The 22,780-nt window shown below is 25.2% G+C and overlaps 2 protein-coding genes across 2 annotated transcripts in view; both read left to right on the plus strand.

Moving 5' to 3' along the window:
- Nucleotides 1-19,761, plus strand: part of LOC129618547 (putative uncharacterized protein DDB_G0282129) — a 59,984-nt gene extending 40,223 nt beyond the window's left edge. The window contains exons 2-6 of the mRNA XM_055533353.1: nucleotides 17,358-17,989; nucleotides 18,089-18,268; nucleotides 18,359-18,509; nucleotides 18,582-18,696; nucleotides 19,734-19,761. Coding sequence (XP_055389328.1) covers nucleotides 17,450-17,989; nucleotides 18,089-18,268; nucleotides 18,359-18,509; nucleotides 18,582-18,696; nucleotides 19,734-19,761 — 1,014 coding nt within the window. The 5' untranslated portion in view covers nucleotides 17,358-17,449. The remainder of the gene's footprint in view (nucleotides 1-17,357; nucleotides 17,990-18,088; nucleotides 18,269-18,358; nucleotides 18,510-18,581; nucleotides 18,697-19,733) is intronic.
- Nucleotides 19,762-20,133: 372 nt separating this feature from the next.
- The window catches only part of LOC129618527 (unconventional myosin-Ia), a 101,766-nt gene continuing 99,119 nt past the window's right edge, over nucleotides 20,134-22,780 (plus strand). The window contains exon 1 of the mRNA XM_055533322.1: nucleotides 20,134-20,353. Coding sequence (XP_055389297.1) covers nucleotides 20,269-20,353 — 85 coding nt within the window. The 5' untranslated portion in view covers nucleotides 20,134-20,268. The remainder of the gene's footprint in view (nucleotides 20,354-22,780) is intronic.

A 22,780-nucleotide genomic window follows, 5' to 3' on the forward strand; every position in this document is an offset into this window, starting at 1 on the left:
GAAAATTTTGTAATTTCTGTAAAAACAGAAGAAAATAAGCAAGAATCAAATACTTAAGATGCCAGAAATAATCGTTTTGCAAATCTAATTTGGAGGATTCTGAAATAATTTATTCCAATTAATTTCCATTAGAATTTTAAAGTGTTTATTACAAAATTTTTAAAACTTTCATTTTTTATATTCACATAGCTCGTTAAGGAGCATGACCCTCAAATAGAGATTTAAGCAACTATAGATAATTTTTTAATACTTATAATCTCTAACACTAATATTTACGAATTAATTAAACAAATTTAACTAACAACACCTCTACCAAGATCCTAATAAAGTGTCTGTGATACAAATCCCTTTCTTTTCCCGTAGACTATATTTTAAGTATATTTAAAGGTGATATTCGATTCTCTTAAGGTTTATTACCGAAAATTTGGTAGTTTTGTTATATATATGTACATTGAAATCAGCCCTAATAGCACAACAGTAAACCGGGCAAAAGTACCCGGTTCTCCACTTTCTTCTGCGTTAATAAAAAAAAATGAATTTTCGGTATAAATCCAATCTTATTCGAATTTATTTTAAATTTATCATTAAACCCGCAATTATTCTTAATTTAATCTAAAAATATTAACTTCTACTTTATTCTATACATACACAATTTCATACTAAATCTTAGATATTCATTTTTCATACAAAACTATACAATAAATTTAGAATAATTCAAAAAAAATTTGTTTATTTTATTTATATAAATATTTTCCTAGAAAATATTTAAATATTTATAATAAAAAAAATAAGAAAACAAAAACTTGTAAAGAAAGCTTTAAATTACCTTCTCAATTGATTGATATATAAAATATAAAATACAGAAGATTGATAGATGCCAGACAATCAAAGAAAAACAATCAGATTGAATTCTTTATTTAAGTATATTAGCGTATTGAATTGATTCTCATATATAATTCTTGATATAGGTACCAATGTGTATAAGAAATAATAGTTCAAATTTGTATAAAATTTAAATTCTCTATGCAAAATACAGGCATATACATTCGTATACGTACGTTTAAAATGTACCTATACCAATTTTAAATAAATTTCCGTATAATTGAATTTAAGAATTGGATAAAGAAAATCACTTTAAACTGCAATTGTTAAATAGATGTTATTATGGGTTTTAAAGAGAATGAACAGAGTTGATGTGTTTTCAGCTTTCAAAAATTCTAAGATTTATATCTGAAACAATTGGCTAAATTGCATTTGTCACTTATTTTTCAGTCCTGCAACTCCTCAATCTGTTGTATTTTCAACTATGTTATATTTAAGCTTTTTTTGTGGTTCAATTTAAACGTAAACAACCCTTAAAATGTACAAAATTCTCGATGTATCAGTACTTTCAGCTATGTTAGTTTACATAATATATTGTCAAAAATAATAATTCAAAACAGAATTAGCGCACATTTATTTCGGTAGATGGCTTAACATTTTTACGATAATTTAATATTTAAATTTATAAGCTTTTACTTATAAATTGAACGTAGATAAACTCGCACTCTTAAAAGTTCTTTTATAAAGTTGAAATAAAGATTCTAATCATCTGTTTACCTCGAAGAAAGAAAACAGCCTCAAATTTTCAACAATTTTATTTTGCGTTAAGAGACCCTACTGGTTACTATATATTCCATCCAACCGCTAAACCCTTCATTTTCAAACTTCAACCTTACAATCCGCTGGTGGTTTCGATCACAAATACTTGCCCCACATACGAAAATTCTCCAATATTCGATTGGTACTCGTATATAGCTGAAAAACCAGTTGAAAAAAATTTCCCTTCTTTTCACTTCATTTTTGTTTTTCTTTTTTTTTTTCATTTCTTTCAAAAATACTTACATTGTTTTATTGTACAAATCATGAGTTCAACTTGAATAACAATTTATAGAGAATTTGTTTAAAAAAAAAAACCAAATTTACAATAATAAAAACAAACATGAAATGACGAAAAAAAAATGAAAATAATTGCCATTGTATTTAAATGACACTCAATATTCAAGAAGGGTTCCCCATATCCACTTCAAACTATACTCAAGTTCAACTATACTATAAAAATAAACAAACAAAACATTATAAACAAAATCACAAATTTAAACTCAGCACGAAATAAAAAATTCTTATGTAACATTCCTTGACAAACTGTGCATCACGACAATAAAGTCTTTATTAAACGCAAATTCAATATCACCGTATATAGAGGTACCAAAATGGTTAAAACAGACAAAAAAAAACTTTTTAATATAAATACCAATTTTAACTTGTATTAAGAATATTGAGAATAAAAGGTATACGTAAGCACCTGTAGCATTCAACTTGAATCCCAAAAGTCAATCAAATTGAACTTTAGAATATTATATAACCTTTGCCTATTATATAAAATAGAAAATGACTTATATATACACCGCATCATATATGTATGTACATAGATTTTAAATGTACTTACGTAACTGTGTGTGTGTATGGACCGTATAATATTTTACTATTTGAATTCAATTTAAATCAGATTAGAGACATCAATTTACTAACCAATTTGTTTAAATTGGAATTGAAAAAATTTTTCAAAAAAAAAAAAAAATTCTATACAAAATATAGAGTTAGAGATACAGTGAGGCAAGTATATCCAAAATGACAAAAATGAATTTTTGTTTTCTCTATCAATTTCAATTTGTTTCGTATAGGTATCTATTCTGAAATAGAAAGAGAGAAAAAGAAACAAAATTATAAAAATTGAAAGAAAAATTTTCTACTTTTTTATGCTAATAAAAATTTACTATAATTTTCTAATAACGGATCTAGGGGATTCTGTTTAGATTATAATGATGTCCAGCTGTGCTATTAACACATTTATATAATTTTTATATAGGCACTTACCTATATACAATAAATGAAATTTTCTTGTTAACGTACTTTATGCATAAATGGTACATAAATGATTCAGAAGTTTTTTTTGAAAAATGATTATGGAATTAGACAGTATGGGGTTTTTGAATACGGTTTTCGTTAATAATAAAAAAAAATTTCTTAAGTTTTCAAATTTAATTTATTGTCTATAAAGAATTTAATTGTTCAATTACGAGATTTTAATTAATTAATCTTAAGATTTAAAATTACGGAAAATTTATTATACTCAATCAAATGTTAAAGTCATTTATTAAAATTTTAAAACTTCTAATTTGAAAAAAACGTCAAGATGAAAAATTAATATTAAAATCAAATGAGTCAAATGAATTATAAAGCGAATTGCTTTTTATTATTTCTGCAACAAATAAAATTCACAACCGTTTACACATCAAACATAAACTTAACTGTAGATTAAATCAAACATGTATGATTAGTCTTAAAGATGTATGAACAAAATTTTGTTAATCAGTGAATCTTTTTATTATGAATTTTCATTTGATAAGAGTTCGATAGCGTTCCTGATACTATAAGTGCAGAATAAGAGTTTGATTTGTAATCAAACATATTGTCATTTACTTTGTTCATATAGCAAATATGCATGTTTGATAGAACATCATCCAATTTTGTGTAAGGGAACCAAATTACTTAATGAAATTTATTTACTACTTACAATGATGTAAAAATGTTGTATTATAAATTTTTAAAGAGATGTATAAGGTGTTTAAAAGTTTGAAGTGCTGCCGATGCTTTATACAGCTGATAATACACGTTTGATTAAGTATTAAATTATGAATCTGGCAGGGTAAAAAATCAGATCAGATTACCGCGATTTGGAACAACACAACATAATAGAAAATAAAGTTGACTTTGTAAAATTAAATTTTCTAATAATTGTCAAGCAGTTCACATTCTTGATAAATTGGTTTTTTGCTTCTCCTGCATTATAAACTTGTATAAATATACAAAAAATTATATGTAGTGTTCTAACTACATTTACAAATGAACCATATTTGAAACTAAAAGTCAGTAACATTGAATTCTATTCAATTACATAATTATAAAAAATATTTCTATAGTTTTAATTGATGTCAGTCAATAAATGAAATTTACTTATATACTAAAGATAAATCATTTTTCTCATTAGAGATATTTTACAATTAAATTATTTGTATCACACTCTTATTATGTTATTTTACTATTAATAATTTTAATCAATTACTTTTATTTGTTTACTCGATGATAAAAATACATTATTATTCACATGTTACATTGAGGAAGTACATACACGCGATTGAATGGAAAGAGTAAATCGTAATAATTACATATGATTATTGTTATATCAGTGGCAGATGACATAATGATATAGTTAAGATTGAAAAGAATAAAAACGAGATAAAGAAACTGTGTCTTTATTTTGATTGATGATCTTGAATGACATCCAACCTGTACTTATTTTTAAATGATTGGATTGCATACTCTTTTAACTCTTTTAATTCTTTATAAAGAGAAAATGTTGTTTGAGAATAGCCGTGTTACTTTTAGTGGTACGCATAGTGATATACTTTTAGTGATATAAATTTATGTGTCAATAATTTCAAATTTATTTATTCTACACTAAAACCATCAGTTGGAGTAAATGTTCAACTTCTCCCTTCTCTCTGCCCTGTTGTGTTCCTTTTAAGGGAACACAATATATTATCAAGGTTCCCTGTAGTAGTTAGTATGACATAGTTCGCACACTGTACATTGTTTAATATGGAAATTACCGATTTGACGTTTATTTAGCATATAAATACCATAAGGTCATCTACCGGAATAAATATGCAAACCTATTCTTTCAACAAATTCCTCTCAACTATTCCCCCCAAAAGAGCATATTTATTTCTCTGTTTAATTAGAAGTGGAGGATTTGTAGTAGAGGAAACCGAAAAAAAATACTATTATTTGTGTGGATGAGCTGCAGTATTGAATAAAATAACAGCTGCATCCTATCGACTTCAAACAAAATAACCATAATTATTGTTAAAATTTCATAAATTCATGACAGAATATTGAACTAGCACAACATCTTAAAATATTGTTTCTCCTATTTTATTAATTTTAAGAGAATTATTTACTTACCTCTTGCAAATTCAATATTTCATTATTAAAGGGGTTAATGTACATATAACAGATAGTAACTTTTTTTATATAGTAAATTTTCAAATCCAATATTATAACTGCAGTTTATTGAATAATGTTATAGGTAGGTATTTTCTAATAATTACAAATCTTAACGGCTGTTTTTTTTTTGTAAACGTAAAAATAATTTAATTATATTATAACTATATTTGTTTTTATATACAGATTTTATATGTATGTACCTAATTACTAATTAATGGCAAAATGTGTGTTAGTAATACTCATAATAATTTTTTTTTTTATTTCCTTAAGTTTTGATGAGACGGTAGAAATCTGAAATCGAATATTTTTTTTATTTATTTTATTTCTTCTTTGAAATTAATTCATTACTATCATTTCGTTGTATGCCGAATAAAAGACTCATAACGTATTCGAAAATTAGTTCTACTTTTACGACGTATGTTACAAAAAATTTGTAATGAAACATACGATGCAAGTGCCGTCATGTACACACAACTGTTAATCATTAATTGACTATTTTAAAAACCTGTCGGTTTTAATTAATTCACGTTAAACATTGCCTCAAAATTAGAAGAAAATTTTCATAAAAATGTCAAAAATATGATATTACAATGACATTAAGACAATCAACTGTCGATAACAGATTAACTATGTTCAAATGAACGAAATCTAATGTCAAAATCAAATATTTGCACAAAACAAATTTTAATCGATTATTTTTGTCTTTGCCCGAAATCCGTAATCGACGGCGCGGTAGAGAATGTCTTAAACTCTGTGGGGCAACTTTAAATATTTTCATGTCACACATACTTACATACATACACTTAAATCAATTATAGAAATCTTTATTAGGTGAATGTGTCAAAGGACATAATAATGATAAAAATTGATGTGTTAATTGAAATTGTCTTACATACACACAGATGGAAATGTACGAGTATTATGCATGTGTTCTCAACGTATAAGTAACTCTAATATTATTTCTTTATTAATATCTCATGTCATAAGAGGATGTAATAAAGTAAAGAAAAGAAAAAAAACATATATAAATAAAATTAACAGGTACAAATCAGGTAATAATAAAACAAATCTATAGAGAAAGAAATAAAAAAAAAAACTTAAAACGTAATTTAGATCTCTAATGATTTGATCTGTATTACCATTTTATCTTTAGATCGGTAAAACTTTTTTATTGAAATTCTCATATTTTTTTTTTCTTATGCATACCTATAAAATAAATCTCTAGAGGATTTTAATGTCGGCCTTTTCTGATGATGCGAAAAGTTATTTTATTATTTTTTACTTATTGTGCCTCCTATAACATTTTCTCTTTCAATTAAATTAGATTTAATTATTGTAATTTTGAAAGAAAAAAAAGGTACATTACGGTACTTATTCATATTTAAAATCCGAAGAGTTACTAGACAGTTAGTGTCTTGCGATTTAATTAAATGTTATAATGACTCAGTTATGTTTTATTTATGCAAAACTTCCTAAAAATAAAAGGGAGTTCGGAGGTTCAAGATTTATTAGAATAATTTGCATTTCCGTTAATGAAGTGTTAAATAGCTAAAATATTTTATTAATAATAATAAATATTATAGTAAATCGCGTACAACAGCCATTACCGATCGGGTAATTTTGAATAAATCGGTCCTGACATATGATGTTTTAACACGATATTTTTTGGGTGCCCTCTACTGTAGATTTACAAACCTCAAGTAAAATTCAAAAAATGGTAATAGTAACAGTTTGGATCGAATGAGGAGGTCATCGCCGAAACTGAAGTATATTTTGAAGGAAAAGATAAATTGTTCTACAAACATGGTAATGAAAGTTAGAGAATGAACGTTTTAAAAGGAGACTCTGTTGATGAATAAAATCAAATTATGTCAAAATGTTGTTGTTTTATTAGCCATCCTACAGACTTATTGAGCGGTGCGTTATATAATGGTGGGTTTTGCGCCCGACTTCTACTCGAGCTCTTATTACTCTCCACCAGGCTATTAAGATTCTCTTTAAGGTAACATTAAATATACTGGGTCGATACTTAAAAGGCGATCGCTAGCAGGGCAAAAGAGACGGTGGAAATAGTGTCCCACTCTCTATGTTTATGTCCCGCGTTGAAAAACTTCTTCTAGCGGACTAGGAACGCAACAAATATGAATGCTAAGAATTTTAGTCGATTTTTAAGGAAATCAGGATCTCCTCTTTTACCTTCCTCAGGAAATGAGGAAGGTAAAAGAGGAGATCCGGCTGTGGCACGAAGAGTCTAAATGGACTAAATGTACACCAGGAAGCTTAAAGTCTGGTACTATGTAGCAAATTAATTCAATAACATTATTTAATTTAAAATGTAATTTATAATAAATATGTAATTAACATTTCACTACGCAGATTTTATTTGCAATGAAATCTTCTGATATACGAACTTGCAAATTAATTGGGATTCGTTACCACTTTTACGTGCACTTTTATATTGTATAAGATTTTTTTTAAAAATTGCATTCAGATTTAATTAATAAAAATTACATTAAGCCACTTAATATCTTCTTAAATTCACAGCTTGTGTAAGCTCAAATATCTTGTAAAATTCTTGCATCTCGTGTCAAAAAATTTTTAAAAAGTTTATCATATATTTTATTAAACCACTAATATAGTAACCAATTAATTTAGCTTAAAATTGTTTTCTGAAATAGAACAAGAAACTTTAATTTTTTCAAGTGTAAATGAATGCTATGATGTACCCATAGGTAGGTTTACAAACAGATTAAGATGCTCAGGTATTTGCAAAAAAAAAAATATAATATACTTGAATTCTAGGTATTGAAATGTTTTAAGTCACATAATACGCTCATGAATATTTTTCAAAGATTCCTAAGCAGATGCATTTGAATGCAATTATATTGACAAGTATAAATAAATGTGAATGCATATTAGTGAACATTAAATTGTTGAATATATTGCTTTCCTTAAAAATTTAAAATATTTTAAAAGAGAAAAACCACACTTTCAAAGTTGTTTGTAAAACAATATTGTAAAACATGGTGTAGAATATTAAAATTTTATATTTTATTAAAAATTACTTAAGAACGTGTTAAAATTTTTAAATCAAACGAAATACTGCTGATTTTATTTTTAACCTTATTTTCTCTTATGCAGCATGCACTTCAGTAATTATAGTAGTTTAAGATATATTGTAAGTTTATAACTTGTCCTGTAGAATTTAAAACCTATTTACAACTTTTATTAATATTTGAACGATATGAAAAAGTATTGAGAATTTTTTTAACATTGAATACTTTTTTTTATTTAGAAGTTATGAACTAGACTTAAAAATATATGTATAATACCACTATCATCGCAGTTTGCATCAGTATATTTATTTTCACATGTCGGTAATTTACATGTCTTTTGCCACTTTACCGTCCTGAAAACTACGAATTCCAGAGAAACAATCACTTACTAGTTGTGGTACGATAACCTCCGCTATCTTCTGCATAAATGTTAGCGAAGTTCACAATCCTATACTTAGTCAATATTCGGCTTGACGCTTCCTACATATCTTTATGCCAAGGCAAAGCAAATTTCCAAACCATTTTTTTCCTTTTCTATTATATTGTTTGCCAATTCACTCAATGGTGAATATACCGACACATTTTCATTGACTATTATTTCCGAAAATGGTAAGACTCTCGGCCTCAACACAAATGCTGGCTGCTTATCCAGCGGCTTTGAGTACTGCAATCCGAGGACCTTATAAATATTTACAATCTTATTTTTAATCTATATTATTAGTTCATAAACGGCTTAAGATATTAATTAACCTTTCTTATTTATTCATTCTCAGAATTTTCAAATAAATTTCAAATAAAATCTTATACCTATATACGTATAACATATTGTATCACAAATACAATAGTTTATTCAACTGACCTCATTAAATATTTTATATTTAAAGAAAAAATTTATTTCTTATTCCATAAAGATTTTTGCGATACATTACAAATTAGACAATAATCTCTTCGCTTAATTTTTCTTCATTCCTATAATCGGAACTTATGACAGAATGTTAAACACATTTTGGTAAATAAATTATACAATAAATTTCTCTCATAACAAATCCATAATAATAAAAATTTTAGGTATTTATTTAAGGTTAATAGAAGTATTTATGTATTAACAATCACCTTTGAATAAAGATTTTATTTTTAAAATTATCAAAAATGTACAATCATCAGAAAAATTTATTGTGTACAAAAAATTTTACAATAATACAAGTCAGCAAATAGCCGACCACAAGGTGTATTGTATGGTTTAGTGAAAATGTGCGGAAAATAATGAAAATGCCTTTCTATACTCAAACCCTTCTTTACAATTTTAAGGAAGTTAGTAACTTAAAACTTTAGGTTAACATATCTAGAAAGATGTAAATTTGGCTGTTAGTAAAGTTGCGCTTTGTGTCATCTTTATCACCTGAAAAGCTTCCCAGTTAGCTTCGGTAACAATCAGAACTCAAATATTAAATTACAAAAAAATCTATCAATTAGTTCCGTAGATATTATAAAAAACGTAAAATTGGCTCCCAGTTCAGTTTCCGAGTTCTGGAGTTTATAAAAAAAATAATAGGTTCATTGTTTTAATATCCAAAATTTAAATATTCTGTTCCTGATATCTCCCAATATAGTTGATCAATCTGTAACAAATAAACTTACATATAAAAATTTCACTAAAATCAGTTCAGCCGAACTACATACAGGCAGACAGACGGACTGACAGACAAACCAATAGACCGACTTCTCTCTAAAAATAGTTTACTTACGCTCCTCTACCCATGAAGAAGTGTGTTCCCACTGAAAACTCGTTACCCGAAATTTAGTATCATCACATAACCTCCCCTATTGTACGCAATGCGGTCAGTAAAACAAGTAAAACTTTAATTGTTTATATTTCAATATTAAGACTTTCTATTTTCAATGAAAAAATGATCAAATATAAAAATTCAGAAAATTGTAGAAAAAGAAAACTAATCAAAACAAGAAAATGCCACTCATCAATGACATTTAACCATAAAAAATTTAATATTATTAGAATTACTGAAATTTAATACACATATGTATCCATACGTAAGTGTATATAAATGTGTGTATGTGTGTGCCTGTTTACATCACAATTTTTCCATTTCAATTAATATCGATCATAAATTTTATTACCGCGAGATGTCATTATTTTTACATGACATTTTTAATATCTTGCGAATTTTGTTCATTTTCATTTACGGTAATATAAAAAAGAAAAATTAAAGCGGTAAAAGAAAAATCGAAAAAAAAAAATCAATTTGTACGCTTTTAGATTCAATTTTGTTTTTTTTTTCTTATTCTTCTTTTTATTTTTCTTTGAAAATCGAAAGCAAATATTCATAATATTTTTATTTTACTTGCTAGACTAACATTTTTAGCTAGAGAAAAAATAACAATAACCATTTTTTATTATTCTTTATTTGATTTTATCACCTTTATTAAAATTGTTGTTTTTACGATCATATTTGGTATTTATATACCGCATGTAATTATTAACACACCTATATTCAAATACTTGGAATTAATATTTTTTTGGACCACACACAAAATGACAACCATTGGATACCATATTCATAATATTTGTCTATTTTTTTTTTTAGTCATTTTAAAAATTATGAAAATTAATTAAACGAAAGAATCACCTGGTCTCTATCGAAAAATACAAAAAAAAAAAAAATTCATTTAAGATATTTGTATATTTTGTGTGACAAGATAACCAGAAACAACTACCTATAATATTTTTATTTTTCACCATCTGAATTTATGAACACATTAAAAATTTTTATAGATTCTAGAGAAAATTTCGAAAATTAAAAATGGTATTTTTAAAAAACAATTGTTTCTCCACCATTTTATTTCAAATTGTAGTACTAAATAAAAGATGTGCCAGACATTTTCCTGAGCATTAAAAAGAGGATTCAGCTATTTTCTTCCTTAGTTAATTTTTGATAGAATGCGCATTTTAGAGTCTGTACCATCAAAAGCTTTCAAAAATTTAAATGAAATTTTAATTATTCACAATATAACCTCTTTGAATGAACATGATTTCGAGAAGACGAGATTACTTGTAAGAATAAGAATGTTTGAGAAGAAAAAATTTAAAAATATGAGGAGAGAGCAGTTTATTAAAAATGGATGCTACACTCAAAATATGACCACTATACTCGGAAATCCAGTTATATTCGGTGTCTCTTTATAAATTTTCTAATCACAAATTATCATAAATTTTTCTTAAACAAAAAAAAATCAATTGTATATAGAAATTGGAACACGAAGAAAAGGGCATAATTTTGTCAATGCATAATTTTATTCGGTGTCAATTCCTAACAAATATAATATTCAAAAATCCTTTAAAATTTTCAAGAATATTTGAAACCATACAAATTTTGTTTTCTAATTTTTAATGTTCGCAAATATGTTCGGAACCCGTATACAATTTTTATATGGGGGATCATAATAAAAAATCCTTTTTAATATATATATATGAGCATAGTGGACGTATTATGATAAAATTGGGCGATAAAATAAAACCTCATTGTGTCATAAATTATCCTATAATAAAAATTACTCGCCTAGATAAACGCTGTACAATATATAAAATGTGTAAAATAAAATTTAAATGACCTGCTGCGTTAAGGTTTCTTTTTTTTTGGTGTTCATTTGCGTTTTTCCCTACATATAAATTTTAATATTAAAGAAATCTAGATAATTTTTAATAAATTTAAAAATTATTGCAATGTTATTAAGAATTGCTTAATGCAATATCGTTGGATTTTTGTGTTTTTCGGTTATCCTACTCTTTTGCCTATTTCTAAATTGATATTATGAATTGAAAATTTCAAATATTCGTAAATTGATGTTATACAAGTACAATATTCATGTTTTGGAAAAGGAAACATAAAAATTATTTTGTATCCTAGGGCTATAATAGTAAAGCCAATAAATAATATGATTAATATTCAGAGGAATTAAAATAGTTTTCATTAATAAATCTATTTGAATAATATTGGAATTATTTTAATAATGGTAATAATGTGTGGTACACACATAAACGTAATGACACATACCAATGTGATATTAATAGCTACTTAGTAATAATTAAGTATTATAATGCTTAAAATTAATCCCGCAAAATTCCTGAATTAATAAAATTTAGTAAACATAAAATCCAAATTAAGTTTACCTCGAAAACCATATGTGTACGATATTAATCCCAAACATAATATTAATTATTACAAAACTATAATCTTTAAAATAATTTTTAATTAAAGATGATTAAACATAAAAGAAGAATTAAAAAAAATATTAAATTTCAAAACAAAAATTACGATTGACAAGACAAATCATATAGCTTGGATCAGTAATTTTATCGGCTAACTTTAGATCTTTTGGTGTTTTAAAAATGATTCTTATTTCATCGGGAATTATTGAGCAAATTCTTACTTATGAGTTTTTATTACCTACTGACATGAGTCTGTGTAATATTATATAACAACCTATAAATACACACTAACCAGCGATATCAGAATATTAAGTATTTTAAGAAGTACAAGAATCCATAACAAGAAATATAATTGCAATAATGTTCCGCTTACTTCGAATAATACGAGTATTCCACTAGATTAAAAAGTAAAATTAATATTAAGACATTAATTAAGAGCAACAAAAATCTACTTAAACAGTTTGAAAAACACGAAATCGATTTCCCTACCTAATTGAACTCTGACTCAGTTAAAAATCAGAGCCTCAAAATGATAATAAACCAAGAAATGAATTGAATTTGATTTTATACCTAATTTTTTAAGTTATAATTTTTAATTAAAAATGTTTCCAAATTTTGTACTCAAAATTTATTTTGATTTTAATAAAAAATTAATGAAAATATTAAAAATATTATAACGGGAATTTTGAATTGATATATAGAGCACAATATAGAGGTTCGTGTATAGTAAGCAAAATCAAATCCTACAACAAAAATATTCAAAATATTCAAAATAAAATATATAAACTGAATTTAAGCTCTAAGACAGCATACTGAAAATATGCCCCATAAGCTGAAGTATTCCACAAAATTAACAGAAGCCAAAGTATTCATTCCCTAGATTTTTTAAAACATCATTTTTAAGATAATTTATAAAGTTTTATTTCTCTTAAATTATTGAATAATAATTTTTTAATAAACCATTTATTTTAAAAATATTGAAAATCAATCAAAAATTAATATTGAGTACTTAAAATGCATAACTTTAAAACAAAATTAAAAAAACTAGCACGCCTAAACTTAGGCAATATTTTCTTTTAGTTTTTTTTAAATTCATATGTGCTCTCTACACTAGGTACTTTACTACTTACTTTTATATTTTGCGTTTATTTTTGAAGAAAATTTTATGAGAAATTAAATTGAATTTTGTGTTTTCTATTTCTTGAAATACTTGTTTAAACTACTTTAAAAACTTTGTATATAAATTAATATTATTTAATATTATATTATTATACTTTTAAATTAAATACAATAATTTGAACTTGTAAACACGGAGAGAGAGTGTATTAATTATAATAAGTAATAACACACATCAACCATAATTGGATTTTAAATTAACTTGATTTAGTTGTTAAATATTATTTCTCATATAAAATATTAAAAAATTTGTAATAATTGGTTATTATTGGTTAAAATCAGAGTTGGTAATAATTGTGAAAATTGAATTGAACTAATTTTTATTCTTTATTAATGATAGAGCAGTGGTGGTAGTTGCCTATTTCTATTACATGCGTACTGGTTTAATGTAATTTTAAGCTGAAAGTTTTTGCATTTTAAAATTTTGAGAATTTAACTACTTGCACCCAAAAAATACTAAATAAAAAATTAAATTCGAAAATTAAATTTTAAATAAATTTAAAAATAAATTAATTTTTACCATTATTCGTTTCATTTTGTATATGAACACAGTCAATTTTGTATATAAACTACTCACTCAAAACTGGTGCACATATTTTATAAGAAACATTAAATTGAATACAGAATTTAACCTAATTTCAATTTAACCTCATATAATTTATTAACTGTACTTAATGACTTGATATGGACAACCATGTCCAATTAGCATTAAATTTATTATTGCACAGCTAATTGGTAATTTGTTAATTTCGCGGCAAAACTATACACAAAATGCAATTTTTATAAAATTTAATTTTAACTTAAAAACTACTTTCAATTTTTATTTTTTAAATCAAAAATTCTATTCTCATATTATCCATTAACCTTATACATAATTATTAAATTATTATTCGACTATAGAATATTAAATTTATAGGCCATTCTATAGTTCCACAATTAAAGTGACAATAATAAGACTTGATTTACTTGTATTTTATTTCAATTTTGTTTTCATTTTTTTTTTGTATTTCAAAAAATTAATATAATAATTATAATTATAATATGTACATGATTGACACCCAATCAAATATCTATTGACACATTCCATTTTAACACGTACATCAATAAATAATTAAATATCACGGTGCAAACTCACTTCTATTTAATTTATATTCTAACTACATAATAATAACACGATTCAATAAAGTAAACATATAGAAAGAGAAAATAATAGTATATAGACCTTATTGTCAGGTGATCACACAAGAACATACACTTACTGTAAATACAATCAGAAAAGCGAAGTGCATAATGTGCATTTAATAATAAAATAAAAATGAAACAAAAAAATCTGTTCATATATTAATGGTCATAAAGATTAATATTGTCTACGTTGCTGCAAAAGACGACTATTATTGGATATAATGGGTTTTTGCTTTCCTTTTACTGCTATAATATAAGCATTTTTGTTTTTTTTTTTGTTGTGATATGCCTTTGTAACCTGATATAACTATATAGAAAAATAATATAAAAAACTGTACCATGACATTCAAATAACCGTAATTAACTGTTTACTATGGGATATACCAAAACTTTCTGTTTTCTTCAGTTTCTGCTTTCATTAATACATTTTGAGTTCCTTGAGAACACGATTTTAACATAATCATACAACAAAGGCATGCGAATTTATTTCTTTCTCAGAACTTCACACTATTAAGCTTCCAAGCGGCCTATCCTCCTAATATATTTCAAAATCTTCCAAGGGTTGATTTATGACTTATGGTTGATTGTAACTGGTTACGGTCTTCCTGTTCAACCACAGAGAGTAAATGTTCAACCCCTTCACAGAGAAGTTGTATCGAAGTTTTCTCAACTTCCTCAAAGAATATGCAAGTGCTTTTCCACCCTCCAAATCCTACCTCCTCAAATGGCCCTTTATTCGAAATAACATTCTTTCAGGAAGCACCTAAGTGGAGGACCTTCAGTATTCTCTCTTGCTTCTTACAAAGTTATTATTATTTCCTTATACCACTTATGATCATAATCAGCCACAAGCATTTTTCCACAAAAGCAAAATAAAATTATCATTATTCTATTGTTTTCCCTCTTACGTTTTGTCTGTTGGTGTCTATATACATTTTTATGGCAACAATATTACTAATAATTATTAATTGTATTACAAACGTTTATAAGAAATAGGTTTGTCTTAAAATTTTAATCCGAGAGTAAAATTACAATAAAATATTTAAAAATAAGATAAGTATATAAAAAATGGTAATTTAATACCCACTTTTTTCTCCTATTTTCTTACTTTTAATAAATGAAACAAAAACCAAATGAAATTTAATATTGAATAGAAGAAGATGAAGAATAACATATTGTCAATTTCAGGTTGCCACAAGCGGTTAAAGAATAAAATGGCCATAATATATTCGTATACCTAAATTAACTTTATTTTTCTTTCATTATTTTTATTAAAATTATTTATTTCTATTATTACTTATGAATATTATTTATTCACATACATAAACAATTAGAATATTATTGTAGGTAAGTTCTGTTATCTAAAAATAAATGGCATAAATTTACCATGTTAAAATAGCATTTGAAAAGAGAGACCTCCAGCCGCGGATATATAAATATATTTCTAAAAAAATTTAATAAAAAAAATAAAAATAAATTAAATTAAATAATGAGAATAAAGAAATTTTAATTCAATTACCTTTTGAAAATTTAAGAGCACATGTAGTTAATTGCAATATTCACTAAAAACGATTATTAAGTACATATTATGTAATAACAAATTTCTTATTATCTCATCCAATTATCAGAGATATTAATTTCAGTATGCAGATATAGCATAAAAGTGTATAACATTTAATGTACGTACATGAAATTAATATTTTCTGCTCTAATTAATTTGGAATATTTTAACAGTTGATTCCATTAAGAACTTACTCTAAGGTGGATTTACCTAGATTACCTTATTCAAAGACTGAAGGAATTATATAAAAAGAAGTAGCTGTTATTTCTAAAATTATAATAAAATTGAAAAAATATTTTAAATTAAATGAGAGATTTCTTAATCATTTTCTATTAGAAAATCATATTTAATATTGGAAAATCTTAAGAAAACTTGAAACTCATACACTCATCAATTTTATCTAATTTTTTAAAAAGATTCTACTGTGCAAACACATATTTAAAATTTACTGCAAAATTCTAAAAAATATTCATAGAGAAAATGCTACAGGCCTTTTTATACTGAAATAAACAACAATAAATCAAAAACTTTAGATATGTAGATCTTTGCACATAACATACACATTTTGGTTTGAAATATATATACCGCACTCTTAAAACGCTTTCAATTGTTTAGGAAGAAAAAATCATTTAATAAAAATTTCACACCATTTTTTAAGAATAAGAAGCTATTAAATGAATTGTTCGAAATATATTTTTTGACACAAAAGAAAAATAATTGTTAAAATCTGTCAGATGAAGTTCTTTTATTTAAAAGAAAAGAAGAATGGGAAAAGTATTCAATATTTTAAACTCGGACGAATGGATGGTGTTGATATATCAGCTCGGGAATACCATTTTAATGATTTTTTCTTGATTTATTGATCCAAATATCTACCATATACTTGCTTGTATAAAATTTCTCACCTACAGCAATTTGTAAGACTCTAGTGTCCATGTTTTTTAATTTTGGCGATACCTAAAATTGTGATAATTATTTGTTGTGATATTATATTAGAAAATATTAAATATTCTAATTTGTTAATGGCATAATTTTGATTTTATTTCAGAACTAATTCATCACTCATCACTGTTCTCATCTAAAATGATTAAGAAAACTTTATTTAAACTATAAAATTTTGATTAATATAGCAATCATGATATGTTGCTTCCCGACGAAACATATGAACAGGCTATACGCCCAACACCATCAACAGAAACAATATTAATTCAGTCAGAAATAGCACCTAGAAAAAAATTAGTCGAATTTTATTCACCAAATCTAAATGATAAGAAAAATCATAATATCAATAATAATACTCATAGTCAAATTACTACGACAATAAAACCATCCTCATCAATAACATCGGTAGCAACAATTAAAGAAAAATTTAAAAAATCGTGTTTATTACCAACAAATATCAATAAAAAATCACTTTCAATAACAAATCTTAAAGAAATTATAACAAAAAATGATGAAAAAATTTCAAAAGAATCTCATGACAATAACTATAATCGAATTCAATCAAATAAACAGTATCAAAAACAAATTAAAGAAAAATCACCAACAATTTCAACAATACCAATCACAACAATCTCGACCTCAACAGCAACAACGACGATGATAAATCATTATAGTAATTGTAATATAACTTCATCATCACCATCATCATCATTTTCACCAACATCAACATCATCATCTGTATTTGGATATGTTGATTTAAAACAAACAAATGATTTAATTAAAAAATCACAAGAAATTATTAATATTGATGATATTGAAATACTTAATAAACAACAGAAACGTCGTAATTCAATTGCTAGCTATGATCGAACATCCGATTTTTTTAATCATATACCAGATTTTATTGGTGAAGCATTAAACCCGTTTACTATTAAAAATTTTCAACAACAAAAACAATTACATAAGAAACAACAATATCACCAATATAATCATCAGCAACATCAACAACAAAAAAATGTTAAATCTAATAATTATAATAATGATGTAAATATTGAATTGAATAGTAAAAATATTGTTGATAATCGCTTACACAATTACCACCAACAGCGCAATATTGTAAAAAAAAGTAATTTAATACCAAAAGTAACTATCATTAATGGTCATCACTTACAATCACGTAATAACAGCAATCATAATAATAATGATGATGATTTAGTAGATGACGATAACAATAGTAGTGATAATAGTATCGATGACAGTAATAATATTCACAATAGTGATTTTACATTAAATAATAATAATAATGATCATCATGATAATGTTGGATTAGATGGTGAATTTGATTCCTTTAATAATAGTTCCGATATACTTAAGATATGTGAAGAATTCTTATGGCGTTATAGAATACGTCCAGATTTTTTTTGTAAATATCATAAAGCTTTAAGGTAAACATAGAAATAGTCTATTAAATTATTTAATATTATATTACATAAACTTATATTGGTCTCTTTCAACTGCAAGATATTCTCCACAAAATTTCTTGTCCATTCTGATGAATTCGTGAAAACTGTAGAGTTCGGAAAAACATATTACCGATCTTTGGAGCATAAAATTCCTTATTATTTTGTTTTTCTTATGAATTCAAATATTCACACTCACACAGAAGTATACTGAAATTTTATTAGAGGTAAATATGAAATAAACATTAGCATTGTATCACCATGAGCCTAAATATATGCAATTTTTATCAATTTTTTTTTTTTCATCAATAATATTTAATTTTTTAAAAATTTCAAAGTAATACAATGCAAATTAATAGAACTTGCTGTTTCCACTTATAGACTGCAATTAAAATTTTTGATTTTTCACTTAATAAACTCAGTACATACCCTTCAAATTGCAGTACAGCATTCAAACTTAAAATACAGGCTATGGTAAATAGCATGATGGGCATTTTTTTTGCTGCACTTTAGTCATTTCTTGTTTTTCCTCTTTAGACTCATTTTGAAGTAATTGCTGCCTTCTTTTTCAACATAACGCGGTTTTTGTGTTGTTTTTTTTGCACTGACATCATTGAACTGGCACACTTTTTTACACATTTTTTATTTATTCAATATTTTTTTTTGTTTTGTTGTCTTGACCTTTCTTTTCGATATTTAGTTTTTTTCATTTTGCGTTTATGTTGATTTTTTTTCATATATTTTGTAGCTTATCTTAAAAATGAAACAAACCTTTTTTAGGTATAATATACAGTACCTGGAGGAATATTGCAGCAATTGATGGGTTTTTTTATAATAAAAAATTTTTTTGAATATTACAACTCTGTTATATGAAATGGAGTAGTATTATCTTCTTCTTGTAAAACCTAAAGAATTACGCTTCTCGATGCCATAGCATTTTATTTAAAACCAAGATTTAAAAGGTTAAACAAGTACTCGAATGAATATGAAAATTTAAAATTTTATTCCTGTAAACTAAAAAGGTTAGCTGAAGGAAATGGTACACTTTAGATCTCAAAATAATATTAGATTTTTAGAAAATAATTTAATTCACAAAGTCTAAAATAAATGCCCACTCTTTCAAAACCTATTAAAGTTATAGCAGTTACTCAACAAAACCGTCATGCCAGTTACTAAAAATATGACTTGAAATATAATTGTTTTCAAATAATTTTTCCTTTCTTTAATTTTTATATTTTTGTTCTTTTTAGTAATTCAACAAATTCATCACCAAAATCCCGTACAATTACAAAATTACAAAAATCTGATTTATTACAATTACCAAAATTAAATCAATCAAATCATTATTATAAAAAAATTATACAAAATTCTAAAATTACAAATACAAGTTTAATATCAACATCACCAATAAAAATTGCAGAAAATCAATTGAAAACACCTTTAATAATACCTCAAAAAAATGTATCATTAAATACATCACTTAATGCCAAAATAAATCATCAAATAAATTTTAATCAATCATTGCCAGAAGCCGGAGGAATTAATCATCCAGTTAAAATGAAAAGATTTCGTAAAGCGACAGCAATTTATACATTACCAACAAGATCATCAAGAAAAGCTGGTAGTATTAGTTCATCAACAGGTAATTTTATATTATATTTTTTATTTTTCTTTAAATTTTTTATTAAATGTGTAATTTTTACACTACATTGTTAACGTCTTTATGTTCTGTACTGGCCCGTAATAAAATATTAACACCGTAATTTTGAGATAATAATCCACAGTTTCAAAAATATTAGTCAATTTATTAATTAAAATCAACAATTTTATAATAATTTCAAAACATTTAAAATAAATAATCAAATAAAATCCTTAACATTCGCTCTGTGTTATGGTTGATTGAACTCTAAAACTAAATTTTCTTATTCAATAGAAAATTTTTTTCATATAAAAGTGTTTAGTGGCGCGACACAAATTATTAACTTAATAAAATCTATCAAGCAAATGCAAATGCGAATTCGCATTTTTACTCAATTCTTCTCTTATACTCAGTTTCTCTTCTATTTCATTTACTATTATTTATAATGGTAATACAATATACGCCGGACCTACTACACATACATTCATTATTGTGTAAAAATGAAATACGAAATGATATTGAATATCGTGAGAAAATTGTAAATAAAATTGTAGTTAACCACAATACAAAGGCGACAAAAGGTCTTTTTTATTTTTTACTTTTTTGTTGCGGTTTTTTGTTTTAAAATAGGGAAACTTCATATAATGCTTAAGTTGACGCAATTTAATAAAAGTATCCGTAAATTAAATTTTGTCTATACTCAAAACCAGTTCATTTAAAATTTTTAATAACTGAAATTCATTATTTATTTAGTTTCCGCGGCAAAAGGATTAGGAAATTTTGTAAAATTTGCAATTTAAAAGTATTGAAAAAGTTTTATTTTAAAAATTAAGTTTCTCGTATAAGTCTTTTGTTTTATGTATGATTGTGCTCTCATTGAATAATCTTAAGACAATAATCAAGAAAATTGAGACCAAAGGACTCAAGTGTATCACACCTCGTGTCTTTAAGTCAGACAAACAACAGCTAAATGGGTTTATATTATTTTTATAGTATAAAGTACAAGGTAGTTTTGATTCTGCCTATTTAGGTATATTATTTCCCAAATACACAGACCTTTGTATATAATAATATGTTTCGAGGGCAATGGTAGTGATGCAAATTTATTCTGATAGATTTTGGTAGATGGAATTTATGCGGCAATAATTTTAATATAAAATGAGCTGAACATAAAATAATTATCACATTTAAATTTTAATTTTACGTCTCAAAATTGAATTTACTCACATTATTAATACCATGCGAATATGCTTAAATGAACCCTTATTATATTTACTTGGACCCACTTAAAAATAAAAATTTGATTTAAATAAAAAAAAAATCAAAAAATAAATGAAAACATAAATCTTCTATACAGGAACTTAACGATGACCATACTATAATAAGAAGAAAGTGTAAAATTAAATCAAAAATAAAATATCAAAAGTAATATCACATTAATTTCGTCATGATTCCAATACTACTATAATATTATATGCTATTGTTATAATAAACTGTCTGTGGCCAAAAGATAAGCGCCTGTAGCTGAAAAATTTTTATTTTTTTGTTATACTTCATTCACCGTTTCTTTTGACTGAGTATTTTCCTTTTCTTTGTTTTTGCTTTTTCTTTCAGTTTGCCATATCAGACATTTGTGCATCCGTTGTCATTAAATTTGTCGTCTATACACATTTCATCATAGTCGTTTGTTTCCATGTGTCTTTTGATTATAATGTGAAAAAAAATCCTTTTTTTTTATTTTTTTTTTTTTTTGTTTTTTCGTTAATAATAATACAAACATATTCGCGAACATAATAAAAACAAAAATTATTAAAAATTTAACAGAGTGTTTCCTATATATTTGTAAATAAATCAAATGGTGTATAGTTGGGAGTATTATATAGGTTTAGAATCTTAAATGCCCTTAAAAGAAACGATATACTTTTAAGAACACCTGAGAAGAATACTTACTAACTTTTTTTTCTGGTAGATGGTTTTATATTTTCATAACGGGAATATTATCCACAAAGATTTGATAGTCGTTATTAAGATTAAAAGCTTTCAAATACTATAGATTAAAGCGTTCAATCTATAAAATTCAGAAATGATTTATATTTTTTTAATGATGAATCACTAATAAAATTTTATCGAATTTCAGGTGTTTTCAGAACTAGCCCTAATATTTCCCAATCCCAATATAAATTTTTAAAAAACAAGTTTCTCCTTTAAGTCTTTTGTTTCAAATAGCATGTATTTTCTTTCAATACTCGTAACATTTATATTTCATTATATGAAATTATTCAAGATTTGGGGTTCATTAAAATTTGTAACTTCGGGTAAATTACGTCTAAAAGCAACTTCAAAATAAGCTCAGATAATGTCAAATTTTTTAATTGGCCTTCATTTTTATTCACAAATTAAATATGATAAGCATATGATATGATAAAATAG

Source organism: Condylostylus longicornis, unplaced genomic scaffold (assembly GCF_029603195.1).
Source record: "Condylostylus longicornis isolate FDR11 unplaced genomic scaffold, ASM2960319v2 ptg000009l, whole genome shotgun sequence".
NCBI lineage: Eukaryota > Metazoa > Arthropoda > Insecta > Diptera > Dolichopodidae > Condylostylus > Condylostylus longicornis.